We start from the raw sequence: 22,343 nt of genomic DNA, 5'->3' as shown, positions 1-22,343 counted from the left end.
TAAAGGACGGTGGCTACTTTTGTTACCGTGTACAGCTGTTTTGACAAAGGTTGTCCAAAAAAAGTGTAAAAGTGTACGTGACAATGCCGAAAGATAGTCCGGGAATACCCAATAAATTTCAATAAAAGCTCAGAATCCATAATGCTCGCATGGATTCTGAGCTTTTATTGAAATTTATTGGGTATTTTCCAGACTACCTTTCGGCATTGTCGCGTACGCTTTTACGCTTTTTTGAACAACCTTTGTCGAAACAGCTGTATACGTTCTGCGTTCTCGAGATACTTGGGTTTCCTATTCCTCAAGTATCGCTATAGAGGGCTCCTTGCTAGCTGTACAAACTACAACTCTGGTTTATTAATATTCAGCGGGGAAAAAGGACAAGAGTATTATGATGAGTCACTAAATGACATTTGCAATTATCAAGTGCTCTTTCTATCCATGAAGGAAATTGAGGGCAACCATGCATTTTTCAGAGATAATTAATCTTCAATTTGGGGAAAAAACGCCATTATATTGCTTTGTATTTTAGCGCTTCAATTATTGTTGCTTAAAAATCTCTAAAAATGCGTGATTACCCCCGATTTTCTTCTTGGATTCCAATAGCCCTTGCTAAGATCTGCTATTCCCGCATAGTCATGAATCGCACAAAAATACTTCTGTATTATTAGTAGGCACCGTCCCCACCCCCCCCCCCCCAAAAAAAAAAAGAAATCAGTGATGGAAATTTTTTAAGGCTATGACAATTTGCGTGCTAAGACTCTTCCAAAAGTTCAGAGGTCAGATCAACCGACCGGCGTAAGGAAGGTCATGTGTTTCTGTTAACGCGTTCAAGTGACTTCTCAAGCCCTAACTTTTAAACGAATTTTTACAATAATACGACTGATCTCATCCCAACGTTAGAGACATTACTTTATGTAAAATTTTTCACGGAAAACTAATGGAACTCAGGCGGTTTCCACACCAATGCATTTCCACTGAAAAATTGTGTTTTTATCGAACAGGGGCCAAGCACTTTGCGTCCATGCGATCGTAACCACCCTTTTTCAAAATTTTGTGCTTTTGCTGTCCAGACGAAGGCGTTTTCAAAAGTTTTCGCTTTTAAAATATTTCACCATTGGAACCGTTCCTCCAAAAGTGGAGTTTTCGATGCTTTTAATTCCTTTGAACGCAGCATGAAATTATTTGTAATCTCAGTGCGATTTCAGTAAATTGGAGAGGATTGCTCCAGGCTGGGTCACAGCTTTACCTGCTCTCTCGAAGCAACGTTGTACGTCTCGCTTGGTGTCGTCACAAATACACTTCCCGCTGATTTCGTCACAATATTGACCATGAAGGCAAGGCGGGTCACACAAGGTATCTATCAAAAGACAGGCAATCAGAGAAATTATTGGGTAACAAAACATTTAGTGCAGATTTAGTGGCGGGTTAAACAACGAAAACTCATAACTAACTGACGAGATCGATCTCCAACACCAAAACATTTCCAAAATTAAATCGCCTCAAGATGAAAGGATAGCAAAAACCAAGAGGCGGAACATAGCCACCCTCTGGCAAGACGTTCCGCGGTATTTACCTAGCCTTTCTTATAATAAACTTGTCCTAAAAACCCCACGGTGGATAGAAAACACGACAGTGACTGATAATCTGCTAGTTGTGTTACAAATTTTACGTTTATTTTCAAAATGTTCCTTACAGCCTTTCTCGATCTATTAGGCAAAACTGAAGAAGGGAGGGGAGGAGAGAGGTGGGGTGCACTTAGATATCAACATTAACGTTTTGGAGACTGGGGATCATAACAGTGTTCTTAAACTATCTGGTCACCAGGTGCCTTTGTATTTTCATCGGTGAAACGCGCGCGCCAGAAATCAGATCCTTTTTAAGCGTCCACCACAAAAGTCCACGTATATAACTCTTGCAACCTCAAGCTATCATGTGACTTCTTATTATTATTTAAAATATCCACCTGAAGGGTAGACCACAGGTATTCCTTATTTTTCTTGCCTCCTCTGAAGAGACTTGGTCCTTTTGAAATACATTTTTTGCAGACTTTTTGCTTATAGGATTCAAGCCTGGTAAGTCTGGTTCAAAAACCGGGATATCCTGGTTTTGAACCAGACTTCCCAGGATTGAATCCTATATACAAAAAGTGAATCAGGTATGACCCTGGTTTTACCAGGATTTGGTTGCCAGGGAATGCAGTGTCTGATAACACGAAAAATAAAATACATAAAGGTAAACAGCTATTGTACATACCTAAAGGAGAAAGGACTTCAACGTCGCTAATTTGTACAGCTTCATGTTGGTCCTCGCAAAAAAGAGAACTGTTGGCTGTGCCATACACGTCGCCGATGTTAAGATAAACAGATCTATTGGTTACATTCATAATTATGTCGCCTCCGAATTGGATTGCTCCTGGTTTATGGATGAAAGCATGAAATCTTTTATCCTTTGAAACATTCCATTTTGCCTGTAGCGATGATGGAGTCTGAGTGGACTGCAGTGTGAATACGAAGGCCTTTGCACTTGGTATGAACCCAGGAACAGAAGCTAAGGCAAACAAAAAGAGAGAAAATGATATGAATGCTGAACTAAATCACTTACTTAGACTCTAAAGTAAGTAAGAAAAAAACATGTTTGCACAACATTTACAACTCGCTGTTTTCAGTTTCTCAGAAAAATTGAGTAGCTTTGCGTTAGCATCAAAGGTCAGAATTATCTTGTACTTTTTTCATCTATGCACTCATTTGTTCAAGAAAACTAAACGCGAATCTCACGTTTGCCGTAAACGAGGTGCTGAATCTCTCAATATGTCTGAAATGTGGAAACGGCCCCGCAAGTCGATTTTGATGGTCATAACCCTCCATACGCAGGTACGTTTTGGGCTTCAAATATGATGTCCCCGAGACAATGGGCCAGTTATTTACACAGAGTCTAACTTAGGCCGCAGCTTAAGACAATCAGTGGACCTCCAAATCTGTTTATAAGTGGTTTATTTTAAGTAGATAAATAGTTTTCTAGTCTGGGATGCAAGCCTTCTTGTTACCGTCAGCAGCAGACAATGTTTAGATGTGATTGTTGGCAAAATTGTAAACTGATTAGAACGTGGTTTTGTTAAACACGGTCTAAACTGTCTTTTAATAACCGAACCAATATGTCAATTTTTTTAACGCGGGAACGTGAACGAGACAAGAAATAAAAATGTGTAACTCTATGCATGCAACCATTATTTCCATGGTATTTTCTACTTAGCTTACTCCAGGGTTTATCCGCAAATCCACCAAACAAACAATCGCCTTTTCTTATGATGGTGACGGTCGCTTCTTTTTTAGCACACAGGCTGTCAAATACACTAGCATTCCAGCCGTCTCCAATGCCGCGGAAGCATGGGACCCAGTACTTGTCACCAAACCCCTCCGCTTCCAGCCACAGGTTTAACTTGTCTTTGTGAAAGAGGCTACTGTCAAGCATTTTTGAGTTAATTCCTGTACAAAACAGTAACATTCAGTGTCAAAAACCTCACAAATGTAGAAAATTAAAAGCTATAAAGCCCTCTGCCATAATTCATCTCCTCCTCATACACGCACTACTCTACTGTAGTTCAAGTTTCGAAGTATATAAAGGGACTGGGCCCTAGTTTATTCATTGTTCTAATTGCGTCATATGAAGAAATGAGCCTCTTTGCCAGAAAAATCACACAAAAATTAGTAAATTTACCAAATTTGCTAAACTGACTAGATTTAATGTGATATTTCTTCTGATGGACACCAGTTTCTGATTAAACTTGAACATGCAGGACCCACCAAACCACAAAATAGATGGTCGTCTCTGTCTGCCCCCACCCCCTCCCCCCTTCCTCAATATATATATCCAGCAGAAAAAAAATCATGACTTACTAGGCCATTCCTGTAATAGCCGGAAAGATTATTATTATTATTATTATTATTATTATTATTATTATTATTATTATTATTATTATTATTATTATTATTATTTATTTTATTTATTTATATACATTATTTAAACAGAAATTCCAATTCAGCGTAGCTGAATTGGAATTTCTTTGAAAAGTCATTCAAAGAGTTCATGAAGGTGAGAAATTAACTAAGGTGATTTAGATGTTTCTTGACTCTCAGTTTAAAACTAGTGAGAGACTGATCATGACGTAAGTTACGAGGAAGAGTGTTCCAGGATTTGGCGGCATTGTACTTAAAAGATGTTTGAAATTTAGTAGTCTTGGCAAGAAGCAGGCGAATAAGGTCTTTGTTCCTAGTGTTGTAGTTATGGATCTGCTCCGAGGAGTGGAAGTCATCTAGCAGATAAGCTGGGGCCAAGCCATTGATACACTTATAGACCTGTATGCACTTTTGGTATTCTCTATTATTATTATCATTATTATTATTATTATTATTATTATTATTATTATTATTACTATTATTATTATTACTATTATTATTACTATTATTATTATTATTATTACTATTATTATTATTATTATTATTATTATTATTATTATAATATTTCTGTGTCCACTCAAATCATAAAGCCAATCAAATTTTATCCGATAACCGCCGACCCCAGACAACGTGGATCCTCTTCACGCTTCAGACAAACTTGTTATGACCAGTTCCCTTCCCGGTGGCATTTTTATTGCCGTTGTGTTTGCTTAACCATTTAATTCCCAATATAAACATACACATTCTCTTTACTGTTCTGTCTATATTTTTGTGGTACAAGTTGGGAGAATTTGTTTAAAAATCAAGGCAGTTCATCGTTGCTACTCGAAAAACCTTTTGACACCTTTTTGAAGACTATCTGGGCCCGCTTGTTCGAAAGCCGATTAACGCTAATTCCCGATCAAAAGTTAACCGATGTTCTTATCTCGCTTGTTAAAAAGGTTTTTAAAAACTGATTTTGGGCTAATGGGTAAACAAAACCGCAAGAAACTTTTCAAAAAAGTTGTCAAAACCTTACCAAAGCCTGATCAAAAACGTTGTCAAAAGGCAGCGGCATTACGCCCAGTAAAGTAAATACAAACCTGACATTCCTTGACGTGCACTGTCAGGCGTAAAAGAACACAAGTTAGTAATGCCCAGCTTCACATCATCCACTGCAATATCTCCGGTATAACCATCACCAATGACGCCTTCAAAAATAACCTGCACAGTAAAAACAGCATGATATCGATTTAGAGTATCAGTTGGAAGGACCAAAAAACGTGTCCGTGTCATGGTCATTAAAATGTAAAAAATGATCCATTGCTAGAAAAAATACTACGGCGATTTCAATCGGCCATTTCCGAGTTGCTGTGAACCTTATTGTGAAAACGAGGCTAAGTGCAAAGTGAAAATTACTGTTGTTTGAAAATGAACGAAAACTTATTTTCATAATCAAAACTTTGAACTTAGCCTCGCTTTCATGACGAGACTCAAAGCATCTCGGAAAGTAATGGCCTATTTGAGTGTTCTCGTCAAAACTACAACAATATTCGAAGAAGTACCTTTTCCAACTTTAGAAATAGCTCTTAGAATACTGAGGAGAAAATATCAAGGGATTCTTGAAAGAAGAAAACCCATAATCAGTTAAAAGAGATTTTTAAGTACTGATAGAAAGAACTTGAAAATTAGTTGTAATCATTTCCAATTAGTTTCTGTGAATTTTTTAATTAGTTCATTGTTAACAGAACTGGATCATTCTTTTTAACGCTTCCATGGTTGCAAATATGTTAATTTAGCTGTTAAAATTGACACGAAAAATAGGTGAAATAGCCTCTCTAAACTAACTTACTTGGTATGGGCAACTGCTTTCTATGGGCACTTCAGCCAATTTCCAAAGTACTCCTTGACTACCTGCCAGTCTCCATATCAACGATTCTTGCCCATCATGTCGGCGAACATATACGTTCAAACGACCAATCGTAGAGCCCTTCATGTGATACCAAAACTTAAGACAGTTGTGAGATTCCGTTGCATACAAAGTCAACATTCGAGCTTTCTCTCCCCTCACTCTAGGATACGAGGACTCAATGTGCTTAAAGCTTCTTGCATCTATAAAAAAGATATTGTTGAGAGTATTATGGGGAGCAGTGAATGAAGAGACTCCCTCTGATAGCTGAGTGAAAACAAAACACTGCATCCTGATTTTGTAAGGTTTGAATTTGTTTGACGAGTAACGTAATGAGTTTTAATCTGCCAGTCACATTTTTGTGGCGTCCAATTCCAACAGATAAGAATCGTGCACCCTGTTCGACTTTAGACTTCCAGGCTTTTTATTGCTCGAAGTAAAGTGAAATAGAAATAGAAATAGAACAGAGCTAAGACAATAATTTAAATTACCTCCATGTTTAAAGCATAATTAGAACAATATGTTTACCGCAAACTCCAACTTTTATTGCCCACACGTTTTACAATTTACAGCTATAAGTTACCATGTGAGGGTGCCTTTAGGGAGGTAATATAAATGGTTTTTAGTTTAAGTACCTCGGAAGCATCCGTACAGCTCGAGCCTGAGAGAAGGAAAACTTTGCCATTGTGTTGGATTAATACGGACGACCAAGCCGCTGACTGAGAGGTAATTTGTCACCACCGTCGATCTGTCCGAGTTCGCAATGAAACGCTAAGGAGAAATTAATCAACGAGTTAACCAATCAGTCAGGCATTCAAATAACAAATAATAATTAATAAATAACAATATTTAACAATTACTCACCAAAGTGGAGGTGAATAGTTTTATTATGAAAATTGGTACGCAAACAAGTGCATGAATACAATCCCTGGATGGTATGGCAAGTCATTAAGTATCTGCATGTAATTAATGTTGTTCTGTATCTTACTCAGTTCTTACAGGGCTTAGTATATATCACACAAGTGAATAGTACTTTTCTTCCTCGCTGATTGGCTAGCTCGGAGGTGATTAGCCAAGTGCTATTCACCTCCACTTCGGTGAATAATTGTTAATTATTGCCCCACTTACCGCGCCTTTATCTCAAGAAGTTTAAGTAGCCTTTTTGAGGCTTTTACACCTCGTGTAACATTTATTTATCAAAGACCATTCCCCTGGCAAGACTAGTTTTCTCCGCGGCATTACTTCAGTAATAAGAAAGTCGCACCTTTTACGATAATCCATGAAAGTCTTTTTGTTTATCAGAGAAGTATTTTATCAGCGGTTCTGTGTTTTATAATTATTGAGTCTGTGGTTAAAATCCTTAACTGGTGTGGGCATGTGGCATTCAACCGAAAACTCTCTTGTTTCTAACTTTTTCATAGCTTATCAGCAGTGCTTTACACAAGTGATGTTTGTTTCTCATTATAGTTTTTCAAAATGAATTTTTGGATTTTTTCGATTTAACTTAAATTTCGGACACCCTTAGATTTTGCGCATGCTTATCCTACCTCAAGGTTCCCATCTGAAGGATAGTCGCTCAGAGGCAACGAACTAGTGGATGCTGCCTTGGTCTGGATAGTATATTCTGTGACCCACTCATCCTGATTCGGATTTCCCTGTGTGGCTACTCTAGTAATCCTTGAATACATATTGAGTTTGACTTCAATCCATGGCGCTAGATCCGCTGAAGACCAGCAGCCCGCAGAATGAAGTCTGGCTTCATGGCTTTGAAACTGTGCACCGCGATGAGAAGAAGATGTGAGTTTGGAGTTTGTAATAAGGCCGTTCTCTAAACCAAGTGCAGTGAAGCAGTGTGGCGGAAACGCTGGTGTTAGACCTAGGAAATACGTTGGCAGTATTGAGACCATTTTGGGAAGACTGTGGGGAAGTGGTAGCTTAGTTTTATGCCGAGGGTGAGCAAGAACCGAATCTTTTAAATTAATATTTGGGCGGTTTGAGATTGGAAACGTTCTCGAAGATGTTCTTGAGAATTACATGGTAGAGTATTTCAGTACATCAGTGAAGTCGTGACCAGGAAAGCTAACAAGTTATAATGAAAACTAATAATAATGATGATGATGATGATGCTGATGATGATGATGATGATGATGATGATGATGATGATGATGATGATGATGATAATAACGATGATACTATAATGATTATTATCATCAAAACTATTATATATTGCAAAAGATGAGACCACCCTGTACATGTTACTGTACGCATTCTAGTATTTGTCTTACAAAAAACCTTACAGCAACATTTAAAAGGATTAACGACTGTAAATGTCCCAAACGGAAAGCAAGCAGTACATGATTAAATTGACTTTCTGAGTGCTGAATTTTTAAAACCTCACCGTCGTTGTTAGGTCCTGTGTAACTTGAGGGGGTACTCCCGCTTCTTAACACCCAGCGTATATGCTGGACCACGCCTTCGGTTTGGAAAGTTGCCTTTTTCATTACATACCATAGTCCAAATGTGACGTCCACTGCAGATAAAAGAATAACGACTTTATATGTGAGAGGAAATAAATTGCGCTCATACTGACACGATTCAAATAAAACGCGAAATGCTCATTGTGTACCAGACACGAAGTCTGGAAAGGTTTTGAACCACTGAGGAATTTAACTGTTTTCTAAATGCTGATTATCACATTTACACACGATGACTGGTTAGCTATCAATAGCAGCTTTATAGAAATTTTGCCGTTGAAATGCAGATGCGCGCGTATTGTTGCCGGAAATTTTCCTGACTACCGTGCCAGGTCTTCCACTTATTTTACACCCATCAATTTACCAATGAAATTCCAAATTGGAGCCGAAAGTGAAGCTCTTTCATTAGAAAGAAAAAGCCGTAAATTCGATCCTTAAATTTTGGTTTAATGGAAAGCGCACTTGATGCTTTGTTCTTTTGCTAAATCCAAAGCGAGGCTAACTGGTAATTTATACGAAGAATACTTACAAGAATAGAGGTAGTTGGTCATGATGTGTGATCTATAAACGAATCTTTCCCATATGCGCAAGTCTGACATCTGCAAGTTAGTAGGTAGTGAACTCACATTACCGTCCTCACGCAACGCTCCACCGATCCTTATATGATCAGCTTTAAGTAATCCAACAGTTGAAATAAACTCAGGCTCATTAGTTTTCGATGTCATTTCCCCATTTATGTACAACTTCAGACCCCACATCTCATGCCACGTGACCGTCACGTGCTTCCAGTCATGTGATACACCAGACCTGTTAATGGCTAGAGACCATGCAAGACCTTCCATGGTGGCAACACGAACTTCGTAACGCGAGGGGTTTGCCTTTGTGTAAATGCTTAGACCAGTGGAAGAGGCGTTCTCTGCAGCTAATGAAAATATGTTGGTTTCTCTCTCCATATTCAAGTCTGTGAGTAGAGAAATTAAAAAGAAAAAGAAGTTTTAATCAGTTGAGAATGATGTATTATTCGGTCAGTGACGCAGGCATAGTCGGGAACAGAGCCGAGTTCGCCTAATAGCAGTCGAACCTGTAAAATTTCGATCACTAGTTCGGATGCTCTACCGCCGAGCCAGGCCTTAAATTAGGCTCATGGGACAAACATCCTGCATACTGCTAGGCCGATTTGAATGGCGATGTGTGGCATAGAAATAAACCATCGCATTATTTTCATTGCGCATATGCCGCACATCGCCATTCCAATCCTAGCAGTGTGCAGGATGTTTGTCCCATGAACCTAGTTTAATGACCTTAGTTACCACGAGTCTCCTGTAGCTCACTGGTAGAGCACCCGAACTAGTAATTGGAAAGTCTTAGGCTCGACTTCTATTGTGAGAACTGAACGGATTTCCTTTCACCAAGTATGCATGACTGAATAATACATAATTCTCATTCATTTACCAGATATATCATCATCATGATCATCATGATCATCATCATGATCATCATCATCATCATCATCATCATCAAAGGCACTCTTTTCTTCTTTTCGTCCAGCGCTATTTTGATGAAGCCATTTTATTTTATCAACTCATCGGTATTTCATTGTTTTATATGCTTTGTTCTTTTACTAGATTAACTGGAAAAAATCAATTTTTATCTCTCTTCTAAGATGTTTCAAATAAGCTCAATGGTTGTCATTCGTTATAAATAAATAATTATAGACAGCGTTTTTCGCGTGCCCTGATTGGTTCTGACCCCCCCCCCCCCCCCCCCTCCCTGAGCTGACCATAGCACACTTACCTTCGTATACAAACACTTCAATATCATCTGGAATGAAATAAGCACTTCCGGCCAAGAGGTTTGCTGCATCCGCGGTCAATGGCTCGATGCCCAGTGGTAACTGATACACGTGACCTAATTTACTGAATGAGGTGATGCCTTCGTTTGCTTTGTTACTTATAAACAGGTCACCAGCACCAAACACTGGGCCCTGGAGGGGAAGACTTTGAGCAGCTTGTAAATGATTGTTTGATTGGGAGGTGTTTAATTCGAGTTTGAACGGGGAATCCTGCTCGGGGTTTTGTAAACTAAACAGAAAAGCTGAAGTGCTTGTTAAGTTTTGTTCTCCTAAAAGAAAGTAAGGAACAGAAAAAGAATATTATAATCGAGTGTATTTTGGGTTGCATCAAGAGTATCAAGATTTGTGGTCCTCCCTGTCCCATGCATCACAAATAATAAGTGGGAAATGAACTTGACTGCAAAATGGTCTTAAATGAATCGAAAGGCGCTTTGAAAGCGTGGAACCTGACGCGTGAAGCGCGCGCGTGAGTCTCACGTCTCTCCCCAGTCCAACTCTCCATTTATACACTAGCTCCATGCCCCGGTTGTTAAAAGAACCGATAACTCTACCCAGCGGATAAATCAATATCCAGCGAATAAAATGTACTCCAACCAATACATTATATCTGCTGGATAGCGACTAATCCGCTGGATAAAGTTATCCGCTCTTTGAACAGCTGGGCCCAGACGTTTTGTTTGAAGACCGCGCGCATTCGTATGACAGATCAACTGTACCGGGTTTCTAAGAATTATAAAAACGTAGCTTTCAAATATGCAATCAGAACCGCCGTTTACCAGCTGAAGTATAGTCCAGTTGTAAAACTCTATATCCTGCCTATAGCTGAACGGTAAACTTTTCAAGGGAAATTCCCTATAGGACCTATAAGTCCTAAAATAAATTTTTATAGTCAAGATTTTTGATATACGCACTGAGTAAGCTTATTTTTTATCTGATATTGCAAATGTACACTTACCGCCCCACGATTTATCTAAGAATCCACCAAAAATGTACTCTCCGGCTTTAATTAGCGTCACCGTTGCACCGCGATTATCACAGTTGGCATGAAATGTTTCCGCTGACCAACCATCGACTGCAGCGTGGTAACATCGAGTCCAAAGAGACTGGGGAGAAGTCACGTCGGAAAGCCAGTTGTTTAAAGTCTCGTGATGAGTAGAAACTCCACCCAAAATGTGTGAGATGAATTTGGCTGCACAGAGAAAGAAACACTTATTACTTAATGTCTGGCTTTAATTTTCCGATTAATAACACCAGATATCACGGTCAGAGCACTGTCGTCCTTCCTGCTTCACCGAAATTCTAAAGCTGATAACTTCTCATCTAACCTTAAATTTGAGCGACTTTGTGTCAAATTCAAAACGAACATGGCAACCCTGACGAGGTCTTCCGATGAAACTAGTTTTATAGTCGCATATGTAAATTGTGCGTTGGAAGTAAATGCAAATGAGGTTTTTACTGATCAACTGATGATGTTAAGTAATAGTTTCTTTGTTTCGATAAACAAAATTTCACAGCTTTGTGATTGCTAATTTGCAAAAAAATTATTGTAATCGAGAGCATCTCATCCCATATTATTTATTCTCGGAGAGGTTGGGTCAGGAGGAAGTCAAAACAGGTAAGTCCCTATAACTGCAACTGAAGTTTTCGTTACAAACTACAGCAAAGTGAGTATTACAAGAGCTTACGTTCGTGTTTCAACCAGAAGCTAACAGTGAATCCGCCGGGACAGACACTGGGTTCTTTGAGACAGTCATCCTTTGTGGTAGGAAACTTTATTGTTGCATTTCCTTGTAAAGTTAGCACTTTCATGCTTGTATCGACTCCATCTCCTGATTCGACGTATGCTTCTTGTGAAGACAGCAAATCAGCAAAACTGTTGTGCGACGAAAAGCTTGAGAAATCCAGGCGGTGCTTTTCTATAAACATAAGGACCGCAAGTCCGTGAATCCTAGCTTTTACACCATTCAAGTAGGAATGCCTTACGTTAAATTTCAAGAAAATTCCAAATTTTGTTTTGAAAAATAATGAAAAACAAACAGCACCACAATAAAGTACTGCTCAGTAGCTTTTATTTGAATGGTCACACTTTAGGATTTCGCCCAAGGACTCAAAAGTTAGAAACACCTTGTACAGCATAACAAACAGCACCACAGGAACGTACTGCTTAGTATCTTTCATTTGAATGGTCGCACTTTAGGATTTCGCCCACAGACTCAAAAGTTATAACCAACTTGTACAGCATAATAAACAGCACCACAGGAACGTACTGCTTTGTAGCTTTCATTTGAATGGTCGCACTTTAGGATTTCGCCCACAGACTCAAAAGTTAGAACCACCTTGTACAGCATAATAAACAGCAGCATAGGAAAGTACTGCGCAGTAGCTTTCATTTCAATGGTCACACTTTAGGATTTCGCCCACAGACTCAAAAGTTAGAACCACCTTGTACAGCATAATAAACAGCACTGTAGGATTTCACCCACAGACTCAAAGTTAGTTGGAAAGCGTACTATAAAGAGTACCACAGGGAAATGCTGTTCAGTGGCTTTCATTAGTCAAACTTTAGGATTTTATTTACAGACTCAAAAGTTAGAATTATCTTGTACAGTATAATAAACAGCACCACAGGAAAGTACTGCTCAGTAGCTTTCATTTGAATGGTCACACTTTAGGATTTTATTTACAGACTCAAAAGTTAGACCAGTCTTGTACAGCACAAAAAACAGTAGCACAAGAAAGTACTGCTCAGTACCTTTCATTTAAATGGCCACACGTTCGAATTTCATTCAATTCATTGCTCAGAATTCAGAACAACTTTGAACAGCACATTATAGAAAACGTTCCGTATGCTCAGTGGTGATCATTTGATTGGCCACACATTACGATTTCAACCATTGACTCAAAAGTCTGAAGCATATAATTATTCACTGATAAACTATAGTAAACCCCAGCCAACTAAACAGTCCCACAGGAAAAGTAAACGACTTTCATTTAAAAGGTGACACACTGTGTCAGCCTCCCTCGCAGACGCTCTTTTGGTTCGTCACGCTCGTTGTGGAGATTGCGTGACGAGCCAAAAGAGTAACAGTTTTGTATAATTATTTGTTTCACAAACAATTACAGACCAATTATACACTGGCCAGTTAAAGACCTTTTTCTCTTGAAAAAAGGATAACCAACCTTTCGCCAAACATGACGAACGTTCAACGAGGTTCACTAGCGTCCACTGGGGCTTCCATGCTTTCATTTCCGGCCATGGAATCAGATTGCCTATTTCTGCTCCGCAACCCAGCGACATTCGGTTGATCTGTTCGTCCGACAGCTCGCTGTTCCACATATTGAAATGGCTTAGGCTTCCAACAAAAGGCTTTGATCGATCTATTTTTCCTGCCTCCCATGTTTGACCAATCACCAATCTCCCAGGCGCAATATGGACTCCTCTTGCGAGGTCAAGGCCCTCAAGCAGTTTGCTGCCATCCACGTGAATACTATACCGCCCATCACTGCTTCTCCACGTGATACACGCGTGATGCCAAAGCGAATCTCCCTTTAGGTTACCTCTTTTGGACACATTCCTAAACATGGTGGAAATGAACGTTTGTGTTTATCGAAATATCTTGAATTAGTCGGACAAAATGAAGGAAAAATAGGCTAGAGTAAAGGAAACTAACGCGAATGAGCGGATAAGATTTGAACTGATGAAGGGAAGTGATTAGTTAATGCCGAGGTCTTGTATGCTATCCAGACTATAGCTGGGCATATCCGACGACAGAGCGATTTCTAACTGAGTGACATAAAACAAAAACCAATGTTATTACACCGATCTGAATCACGACAGGCACGAAAGACTGAATGAACCAATCAGAACTCGAAGCAAATAAATTTAACCGGCCTCAAGCGCGGGAAAACACGTGCGAGCAAGTATGGTTGGTTTGGTTCTCACTGGTTGAGCAAGTGGCGCGAGTTTTGCCAACAAATCACAGAGCGTAGTAAATCCAAACTCAATATGGCACCTTAGTATATACCACACAAGTGAATAGAACTTTTCGCGCGCGCTGATTGGCTAGCTCGGAGGTTATTAATCAAGTACTATTCTGAGCCCAAGCACTATGATTTCTATTTCCTATCCCAGAATGAACTTTTTTTAAAACATGCAATTTTTATTAGCTTTATTTGACACAGAATACAATATTTCCAATAGCAAACTTACACTATTTACGATAATTACAGTACTTGCAATACTTACAATATATGCTTACTATACTTGCAGTGAAGCACACTACTTATAATACTTACAGTACCTATACTACTTATAATATTTACAATAGCTACAAGTGCTGCCTGCAATACTTACAATACTCACGATACTTTGATTTGTAGACTAAACTGCTTGAAAAACATACCCTTTACGGCGCCACAAGGAACGAGATGGCACATTCATTACACACACATTAGTATACGGTGATTAATGTTTTTCTCGTATGCTAATTTCCAACGTTCACAAAAGCATCATTGTTATGAACTCTCTTGACACACGCTTTTCCAGGAATGTTTTTGAAGCCGTTCAAAAAACTCACAGCACGTGTTTTATCGGGTCTAAAACCGATAAAACACTGCTGCCCGTGTTTTAAACATTACCCCTCTTCTCCTGATCCAACACTTCCAGTTTCGTTTTCCTGTTGTGTTTTTGCAAACATAGTCTTTCATCCATATACGGGCGGTCTCGTTTCGTGGCGCGGACGTGTTGAGACTTGTTGCCGCTCCAACCTTGGTTTTAGTGGTTGGATGGAAACGTTCCGCCGAACACTCTCCTCACTCCCCTAAAAATGGATGTTCCCTTATCATAAATGGTAATACAGCTTACCTGCGTTCCCCATGGACAAAAATGTCATTTGATCCTAACTGCCAGTCGTGCAAAAAGCTAAGTGCTTGGTCTGATTGATCATTGGTCACTGCAAACACCGTGATACCAGAAGAAGATAAATCTGACAGCATCATCCACCAACAGACAGATGTTTGCAAAAATTCAGATATTCTCATCGGACCAACATATCCTTTGCCACTGGTACTAAACTGGAGATCATAGTCCCAGTGTCGCTCTATGAAATAAACAGACTTGATGCGTCAAAAAGTGTATTAAGCACGTGCAGAGTTAATTGTTGTTTTGTTTATTAATGCTATTGCTTTTTTTATGTTCTCGTTGCTGTTGCCGTTGCTGTCGTCGTTGCTAAAGCTCCCTAACAACTTGGAAAGACAACATTCAAAGTTTTATGTAGAAAGTGAACTCAACAACTATAATTTTCCTTTTTCTTTCACGGGCCAGATTGACGCACTCCTAATAAGTTAAGATGTATGGTAAGTATTGTTTGTTAACAATATTCCAAAACTGGGATAACAATAGACGATTGTTCAGAAGCAATGCTTTAGTAAGGCTTCGAACCTGGATAAGGCGTTAGTTTCTAAAGCTGAACTGTGTCTTTTTATTTTTAATTTTTTAAAGCAAGTACAAACATTTACAACAACGTTATAATTGTTGTCCATAATATTCGCTTCAGATTTAAAAACCTGATGATGACTTGATTAGTCAAAACGGCGTTTGGTTTTTTTAATATCTTTTTAACTTTTTAGCCTCGTAAATAGTATTGTGACGTTATAATCATCAAAAAAAAAAAAAAAGAAAGAAAAAAAAAACCTGTGGTGCTGCGTCGGTTGGGAGTAGAAACGAATGTTTGGTTTATCAACAGAGTTGATAACTAAAGGTAAATTGGCCACCGTAAGGTCAGTAGCGCTCGAATCTCTTTACGGCGGCCAATTTACCTTTATTTATCAACTATGTTGATAAACCAAACATGCATTCGTGAACCTAGCACAGCTGGGCCGGATTGTTCGAAAGCCGATTAACGCTAATCTACGATTAAAAGTTAATCGAGGTTTTAACTCGATCGTTAAAAATCAGTGGTTTTGAAGGCTAATTTCAAGCTCAAGGTAAAGAAAAGTCAAAGTCAAAACTGAGGACCAAAAATCTTTTGGAAGATCGTTATTGATTGGTAATTAAACTCGAACCAAAGTTCACGATAATCCAGGATTAGTTTAATTGGGCTTTGAACAACTGGGCCCTGAACTCTAAAGTTGCCCCTACGCAAATTAAATATATTGAGTTGAAATTATCGCAAGCTAGTTCAGAAAACGCTGAATTAATTATGTCAGGTTAATTACGTTTTTGGTGGTATCGTTGTCTTTTTATGCATTTACAATTGTTAACCGAAGCAAATGTGGATAGTCAGCACTAATCTACCTTACGGAAAAAGATGGAGGCTGTACATTTTACCACAATACCTTGCGAACCTAACACAGCCAGTTGGCACATACAAGGCAATAATTTTGCAAAAATTTGTCCCTTTACTTACACCAATGCGTGTGCTAGGTTTGAAGTTTTAGAACTTTTCCGTGCGTTTTTAATTTTAGGGTTTTCGAACGCTAAGAGTTTAATAACAAATACCACCCGGAATGTGGGTATTCAATAAGAACGCGATAAACAAATGCCTGAGTAATGAAAGATTACCTCACCTATATTAGGCTTTATCATCATACTTGCTCCTGTTAATGGCGTGGCAGGCCACGTGTTCCATGCCACCAGACCCAGGTTATTGCCATTGAGCTGAGAATCACCACACGCGTTATACCACCACCCACCCCTCCCATTCAAAGCACAATTCTGACTGGGATCCAAGTCATTGTCTTTGTCTTTGGTGGTAAATTGCATTCCATGATGAACTTGTAGTGAGTTCCCTGCACTTCCTCCGTAACCTTGAATATACATCGTGTAGTTACTCTCCACGCTGCCGAGCCCAAATCTCTTGTATATCGCATGGGCTTCATTGTTACTATCTGTGAGCTGGACTAGCAGCTGAAGTGGGCCTTTCATTTGATAGCTTCTATGAAGAATTTTATTGCCTATCCACAAATCTCTTGTACAATCATCCCCCAGCCAGATTTGCCCGTTGTTTACATCATCCATGCAACTGCCGAATCCATGTCTGTATTTCACCCAGTTCCTGTCAAAACTCGTTATAAAGTCACTTTTCCTATGAACTACCATCCATCCCCCACCGTTGATATGAGTGCAGTACACGGGAAGGTTGTTTATTCTTACTGAATTGATGTAGAAGAAGTTATCCCAAGTATAGCCGCCGTGAAGATAATCGAGGCAGGTTGCTTCTGTTGAAATAAAAACAGGTCCACATGTGTTCTTAATGTGCGACCCCGTATCCTTGAAGGGAGACTGTCACGGAGATTTTGCTGTATGTTGATCAAAATTACTCATTACAAATACTTGACTAAGAACGTCTCTTCTAATATGAAATTACTATTAGAATGCCGAAAAGAAAATATAAAATGATTCCTCCGAGGAAAAATAAAATACAATCGTCGTTTTTAGTCATTTTTGTGTCCAAAACTCTCAAGAAATTTGAAAAAATTGGCCAATTTTTTCAAGTTGCAATCCATTTCCATCCTAGCCAATCGCATCCAAAGATGAATGATAATGGTTTCTGTGCACTAATAGGGTTATTGTTAACAAAACTGAACAATTATTTTCACGTTTACCTCTATAGCAATACGTTTTGGGGGGTTTTCAAATTGACACTAAATATAGGTGATACTGCTCCTTTCTACGAATAAGCGTTACAACACTTATCTGCACCGGCTTCCAAGCTGCTGTAAGCCTCATTATGAAAGCGAGGCTAAGTAAAAAGCTTTTCATGTGAAAATTAGTTTTGTTTGCATATGAATGAAACCAGAATTATGAATTATTCTAGAAAGTGACACAGGCGTACTCGGAGAAAAGAAATCCGAGTGCCCCTATCAGGAGTCGAACCTAAGACCTTCCGATTATTAATGAATGAAACTAATTTCGCACTTAGCCTCGCTTTTATATAATGCAATGGTTCCTTACAAACTCTTAGATAGTTTACATTCCCCTATTTTTTCGTGCGATTGTCGAGTTTGAACTGCCGCCATCTTGGTTTGTAGTGGCGAGCGCAACCTGAGGAGAGAACCAAAACTACAGAGGGGACCCCTCGTCAGGTTGTATAGCGTGGTAGTGTTTGCGCTCTTCCTAGGTTTTCCACGTAATTACAAACCAAGATCGAAGCGGTTTGATCAAAGCATAGGATCTAGCCTTCAGAACAGGCGTTGTTTTATGCGTTTTTCAGGCGAGCAGAAGGTTCCTAAATCAACGGGCCGGAAGTGGGGTAGTTCATGTACGCGGTACTTACTTCGTGTGACCGGGCATCGTGAGCCGCGAGAAGCGAGTAAACCAGCGCTTGCTGCTGCTGCGTTGAGATTGCTCCATCTCACAGCAGTTCCAACCGTCTTACCACAAGTGAGGTAAAGCTGACGAACCCTCGTCTCTGTGAACAACTCGTCCCACATATTGACGTCATTTATGTAACCTACGTAAGCATGCTCAAACGAAAAAGTCCCATTGGTCTTGTTCCAGGCCTGCCCCAGGAAAAGGTTTTGCCCAGGACCACCAATCGCTCCATTCTTTTTTAGTGGTCCACCTGTGGCATCGATTTTACCATTCAAAAAGAGGTAATAATCTCCACTAGGTATTGTTCTCGCAAAGCAAAAATGACGCCATTTATCTGTTCCAAGGCTTGCTGATAAGCTCTTTGCTCTGAAAATAGTCGATATTTCAGTAGTTATTTCCAGGAGTTATTCATATTGAAAGAAAACCTGTTTATTAGACTGTACTAATTAACAAATTGACGGAAAATTTTCTGTAGTCCTTACTCCCAAAGACCATAAATGACCTCATAAAATGTTCAAAACTCAACTGGAACCAAGGGTCACAGGCAAGCGGTTTCACCGCCAAGGTTTGAACATTTCATGGTGTCATTTTATGGCGTCATCATCCTCAGAGGTCCGGCCCAGGGACAGTAAGTAGGGTGGAACGGATTTTCGTGGGGTGTAAGTTTATTGTAAGAACTTGTGCTCCACGAAAATCCTTTCCACCCGACTTCCTGCCCCTGGGTCTCCAAGGATGTGGCACCATGGGAAAACCGGAGAACCGAGGACTAGAACCAAAAACAAACTCATTCCCACATATGACGCCCAGTCCGGGAATCGAATCCGGGCCACATTGGTGGGAGGTAAGCGCTCTCACCACTGCGCCATCCCTGCACCCCAAGCACAGATGAACCTCCTCAATACTAAAATCTCATTAGAACATCGATGAAGCATTCCTACCTCATAACGTCCTCAATCCGAGCCTCGATAACTTTTTCAACGTTGTTGTATCGGATTTCCATTTTATAATCGCTTCCAGATAACAAAGAAACAAGGCCAACCAAACGGCCATCATCTGGGAACTTGAGCCACATACAGATGGTGATATTATTCATTGTGGTGGTGGGACCGCTGACACTCACTATATTTTCGATGGACTGGCTTTCAAAGTGAATGTCTTTCGTGTAAACTGGTATGAAAAAAACATAGGGTCAGTTAATATTTAAACAGAGTCTAACTTAGACCGCGGCTTAAGACAATCAGTGGGCCTCCAAATTTGTTTATAAGTGGTTTATTTCATGTAGATAAATAGTTTTCTAGTCTGGGAGGCAAGCCTTCTTGCTATCATCAGCAGCAGACAATGTTTAGATATGACTGTTGGCAAAATTGTAAATGGCTTAGAACGTGGTTTTGTTTTAATAACTGACCCATAGTCTATTGGACAGTGCAAGTTTAATTGAAAAAGAGGGGGACCACGAAGGACCATTTCTCAAAATTGTTGATAACTTACCGCGCCCAAAAAACTATTCTATGCGCGTAATGCTCCTTATTAATAACAGTTATTTAATTTTATTGACTTTGACTGAAATGATTGTTAAATACTTTTTTATTCACCAATATTAAAATATAACATCAAATTTCTTCTGCTGCATTTGAGTTTTGTAGTAGTTGCATAGGTTACTCTTGGGATCAAGCTCTCTATTCAGCAGCGAGGATTTGGACGGTTCCTTCCCCCCCCCCCCCCCCCCCCCACCCCCTTCCCGCTCCCCGCCCCATTCCCCTCTCGGTTAAAAAATACTTTATAGACTACTTGAGACCTGTTACCTGAATACACTCCTTGTAGCCACAAACTCAGTACACAGAGGAAAGTAACGACCTTAAAAAGGAGGCAAACAGATTGGGAAAATACAAAATTATTTAAGTCATTGCATGATTGGCGAAATATCAACAGGCATGAATAGTTACGCCTTCACGGTAAAAGGCGCACTGATTGTGATGATAATATAGTGATGTATGTAAGTCGATGTATTCACTCGCATTTTTTGGACGCCGACTTTAATTTATTCTCCCATAGCTTGTCCGGAATAGATGCAGCATGGCTATTCATAGAAATAGGATGCGTTCGATTGAGCCTATTCCGGAATAGCTGATAAATGCAGTGATTGCAAGAAATCCCTCACAAGAGGTTTTTGAAGTTACTGGAATACAAAATCACCCCTCAGTAAATTATCATCTGTCGATGAAAGTTTGCAGAAATATCTTCCCAAATTTACTTGAAAAGAGAAATCCATCAGCTATTTCACTTACTCTTATTCCGGAATACGGTCAATTGAATGCAACCATGGACTTTATTTAAAATGATTATAATCTTAGCTTTAAAGCTAGTTTTCATGTATTCTACTGGACCTAAATAGACCTTTTCCATAAATGGCGGCCGATTTATTATTCTTTTCAATATATGTTAATTAGCCCTACTAACCTCATTTCAGAGTAAAAATTCTTTTGAATTTTGCACATGCTGACGAGGCTAGTAGGGCTAATTTCATGAAAACAAAAGAATAATTTATCGGCCGCCATTTATGAAAAAGGCCTATAGGTTAAGGTAAAATTAAATTGTGAATGAGTAAAATATTTGCAATATTTTTGTGTTTCAAATTAGGGAATTTTGTCCATTTTCAAAACTAGTCGCGGCTATTGTTAGTTTTGCAAAGTAAACAGCACCGCTTCAAGGTGATGCTGGGTGGATATATATAGGCCTTATCACGGTTTTCGACGCCATTTTGACGAGTAGGCAAACAGGCTTGAAATAACAGTGTTTGTATGGAAATCCGATGTCAAATAATTTTCATAAAACTTCGCTTCTGAAAAATTCATGAATTGGAAACTTTTGACACTACGAAAAGGATTTTAAGGAAAAAAAATTGGAGGGATGTATAGCTGTGCCAGAAAGCGTCCAGTCGTGTTTTGAATTGTCCATACATTTCCCTGTGTTTTTTACCCGCGAACTATTTTTAGTAGCATTTCACGGCTGGTTCGCTATACAGACAAATGTATGGAAAGTTCAAAACACGACTGGACGCTTTCTGGCACAGCTACATCCCTCAATTTTTTTTTCTTAAAATCCTTTTCTTAGTGCCAAAAGTTTCCAATCCATGAATTTTTCAGAAGCGATGTTTTATGAAAATCATTTGACATCGGATTTTCATACAAACACAGTTATTTCAAGCCTGTTTGCCTACTCCTCAAAATGGCTTCGAAAACCGTGATAAGGCCTATTTCACTGGAATGCATGGATACACTTATTGAGTTTCACCCAAAGTTTTCGACTTTCAGAGGTCCAACCAAACCAAACCAAATAAAAAAAAACTGAATTAAGACTGCACCGAATTAAAGCACAAAGAAAACATAAAATACGGAATAAAAGCTGAATCTAAGAAAAGGAACATGTTATCCCTCGGTACAATCAGAGATAACAGGATTTGAATTCCGTCAGTTTAAATTCATGTAATTCGGGTAGTTTGGCGCAAACTCGGTCACTAACACTCCTAATTGTGTGTGGCTTAACTGTTTCGCAAAATTAAAGGGGAAAGTGTAACGTGATTTGTGTCAGTTTTACAGACTCCCAAAACGTTTCTGCTAAAAAATAATGGTCCGACTTTGTTTTAATGAAATTACCAATCCAGGATACCTGATAATTGTCGTTGAGTGGCTCTGGCCACAGATGGATTGAGTTTAAATGGATTCCACCTTGAATTAAGTTAGGTTAATTTTTTCAAGTTCACGGATTTCGTTTCTAAACTGAATGCGCTAGAGTTGATGAGTTGTTCCCTTTAAGAATTCTCTCGCTGTACGTTCTAGAATAATCTTATAACGAAGTGAAGCTG

The 22,343-nt window shown here is 39.2% G+C and overlaps 1 protein-coding gene across 2 annotated transcripts in view; it reads right to left on the bottom strand.

The window, feature by feature from the left end:
* Positions 1-9,307, bottom strand: part of LOC146452959 (uncharacterized) — a 42,311-nt gene extending 33,004 nt beyond the window's left edge. For both annotated transcript variants that reach the window (XR_014859617.1, XM_085097188.1), the window contains exons 1-9: positions 8,845-9,307; positions 8,240-8,371; positions 7,389-7,717; positions 6,477-6,612; positions 5,785-6,044; positions 5,036-5,156; positions 3,255-3,482; positions 2,254-2,547; positions 1,247-1,357 (exon numbers count right to left, since the gene is read on the bottom strand). Coding sequence is in view for 1 of the 2 variants with exons in the window: in XM_085097188.1 (XP_084953314.1) it covers positions 1,247-1,357; positions 2,254-2,547; positions 3,255-3,482; positions 5,036-5,156; positions 5,785-6,044; positions 6,477-6,612; positions 7,389-7,717; positions 8,240-8,371; positions 8,845-9,268 (2,035 nt within the window). In the remaining variant the exon portion in view is untranslated. The remainder of the gene's footprint in view (positions 1-1,246; positions 1,358-2,253; positions 2,548-3,254; positions 3,483-5,035; positions 5,157-5,784; positions 6,045-6,476; positions 6,613-7,388; positions 7,718-8,239; positions 8,372-8,844) is intronic.
* Between the last annotated feature and the right edge of the window lie 13,036 nt (positions 9,308-22,343).

The sequence above is a fragment of the Pavona decussata genome, unplaced genomic scaffold (genome assembly GCF_977016875.1).
Source record: "Pavona decussata unplaced genomic scaffold, jaPavDecu1.1 SCAFFOLD_361, whole genome shotgun sequence".
NCBI lineage: Eukaryota > Metazoa > Cnidaria > Anthozoa > Scleractinia > Agariciidae > Pavona > Pavona decussata.
The sequence above is the reverse complement of the archived record's forward strand: the minus strand, read 5'-3'. Positions and strand labels throughout refer to the sequence as shown.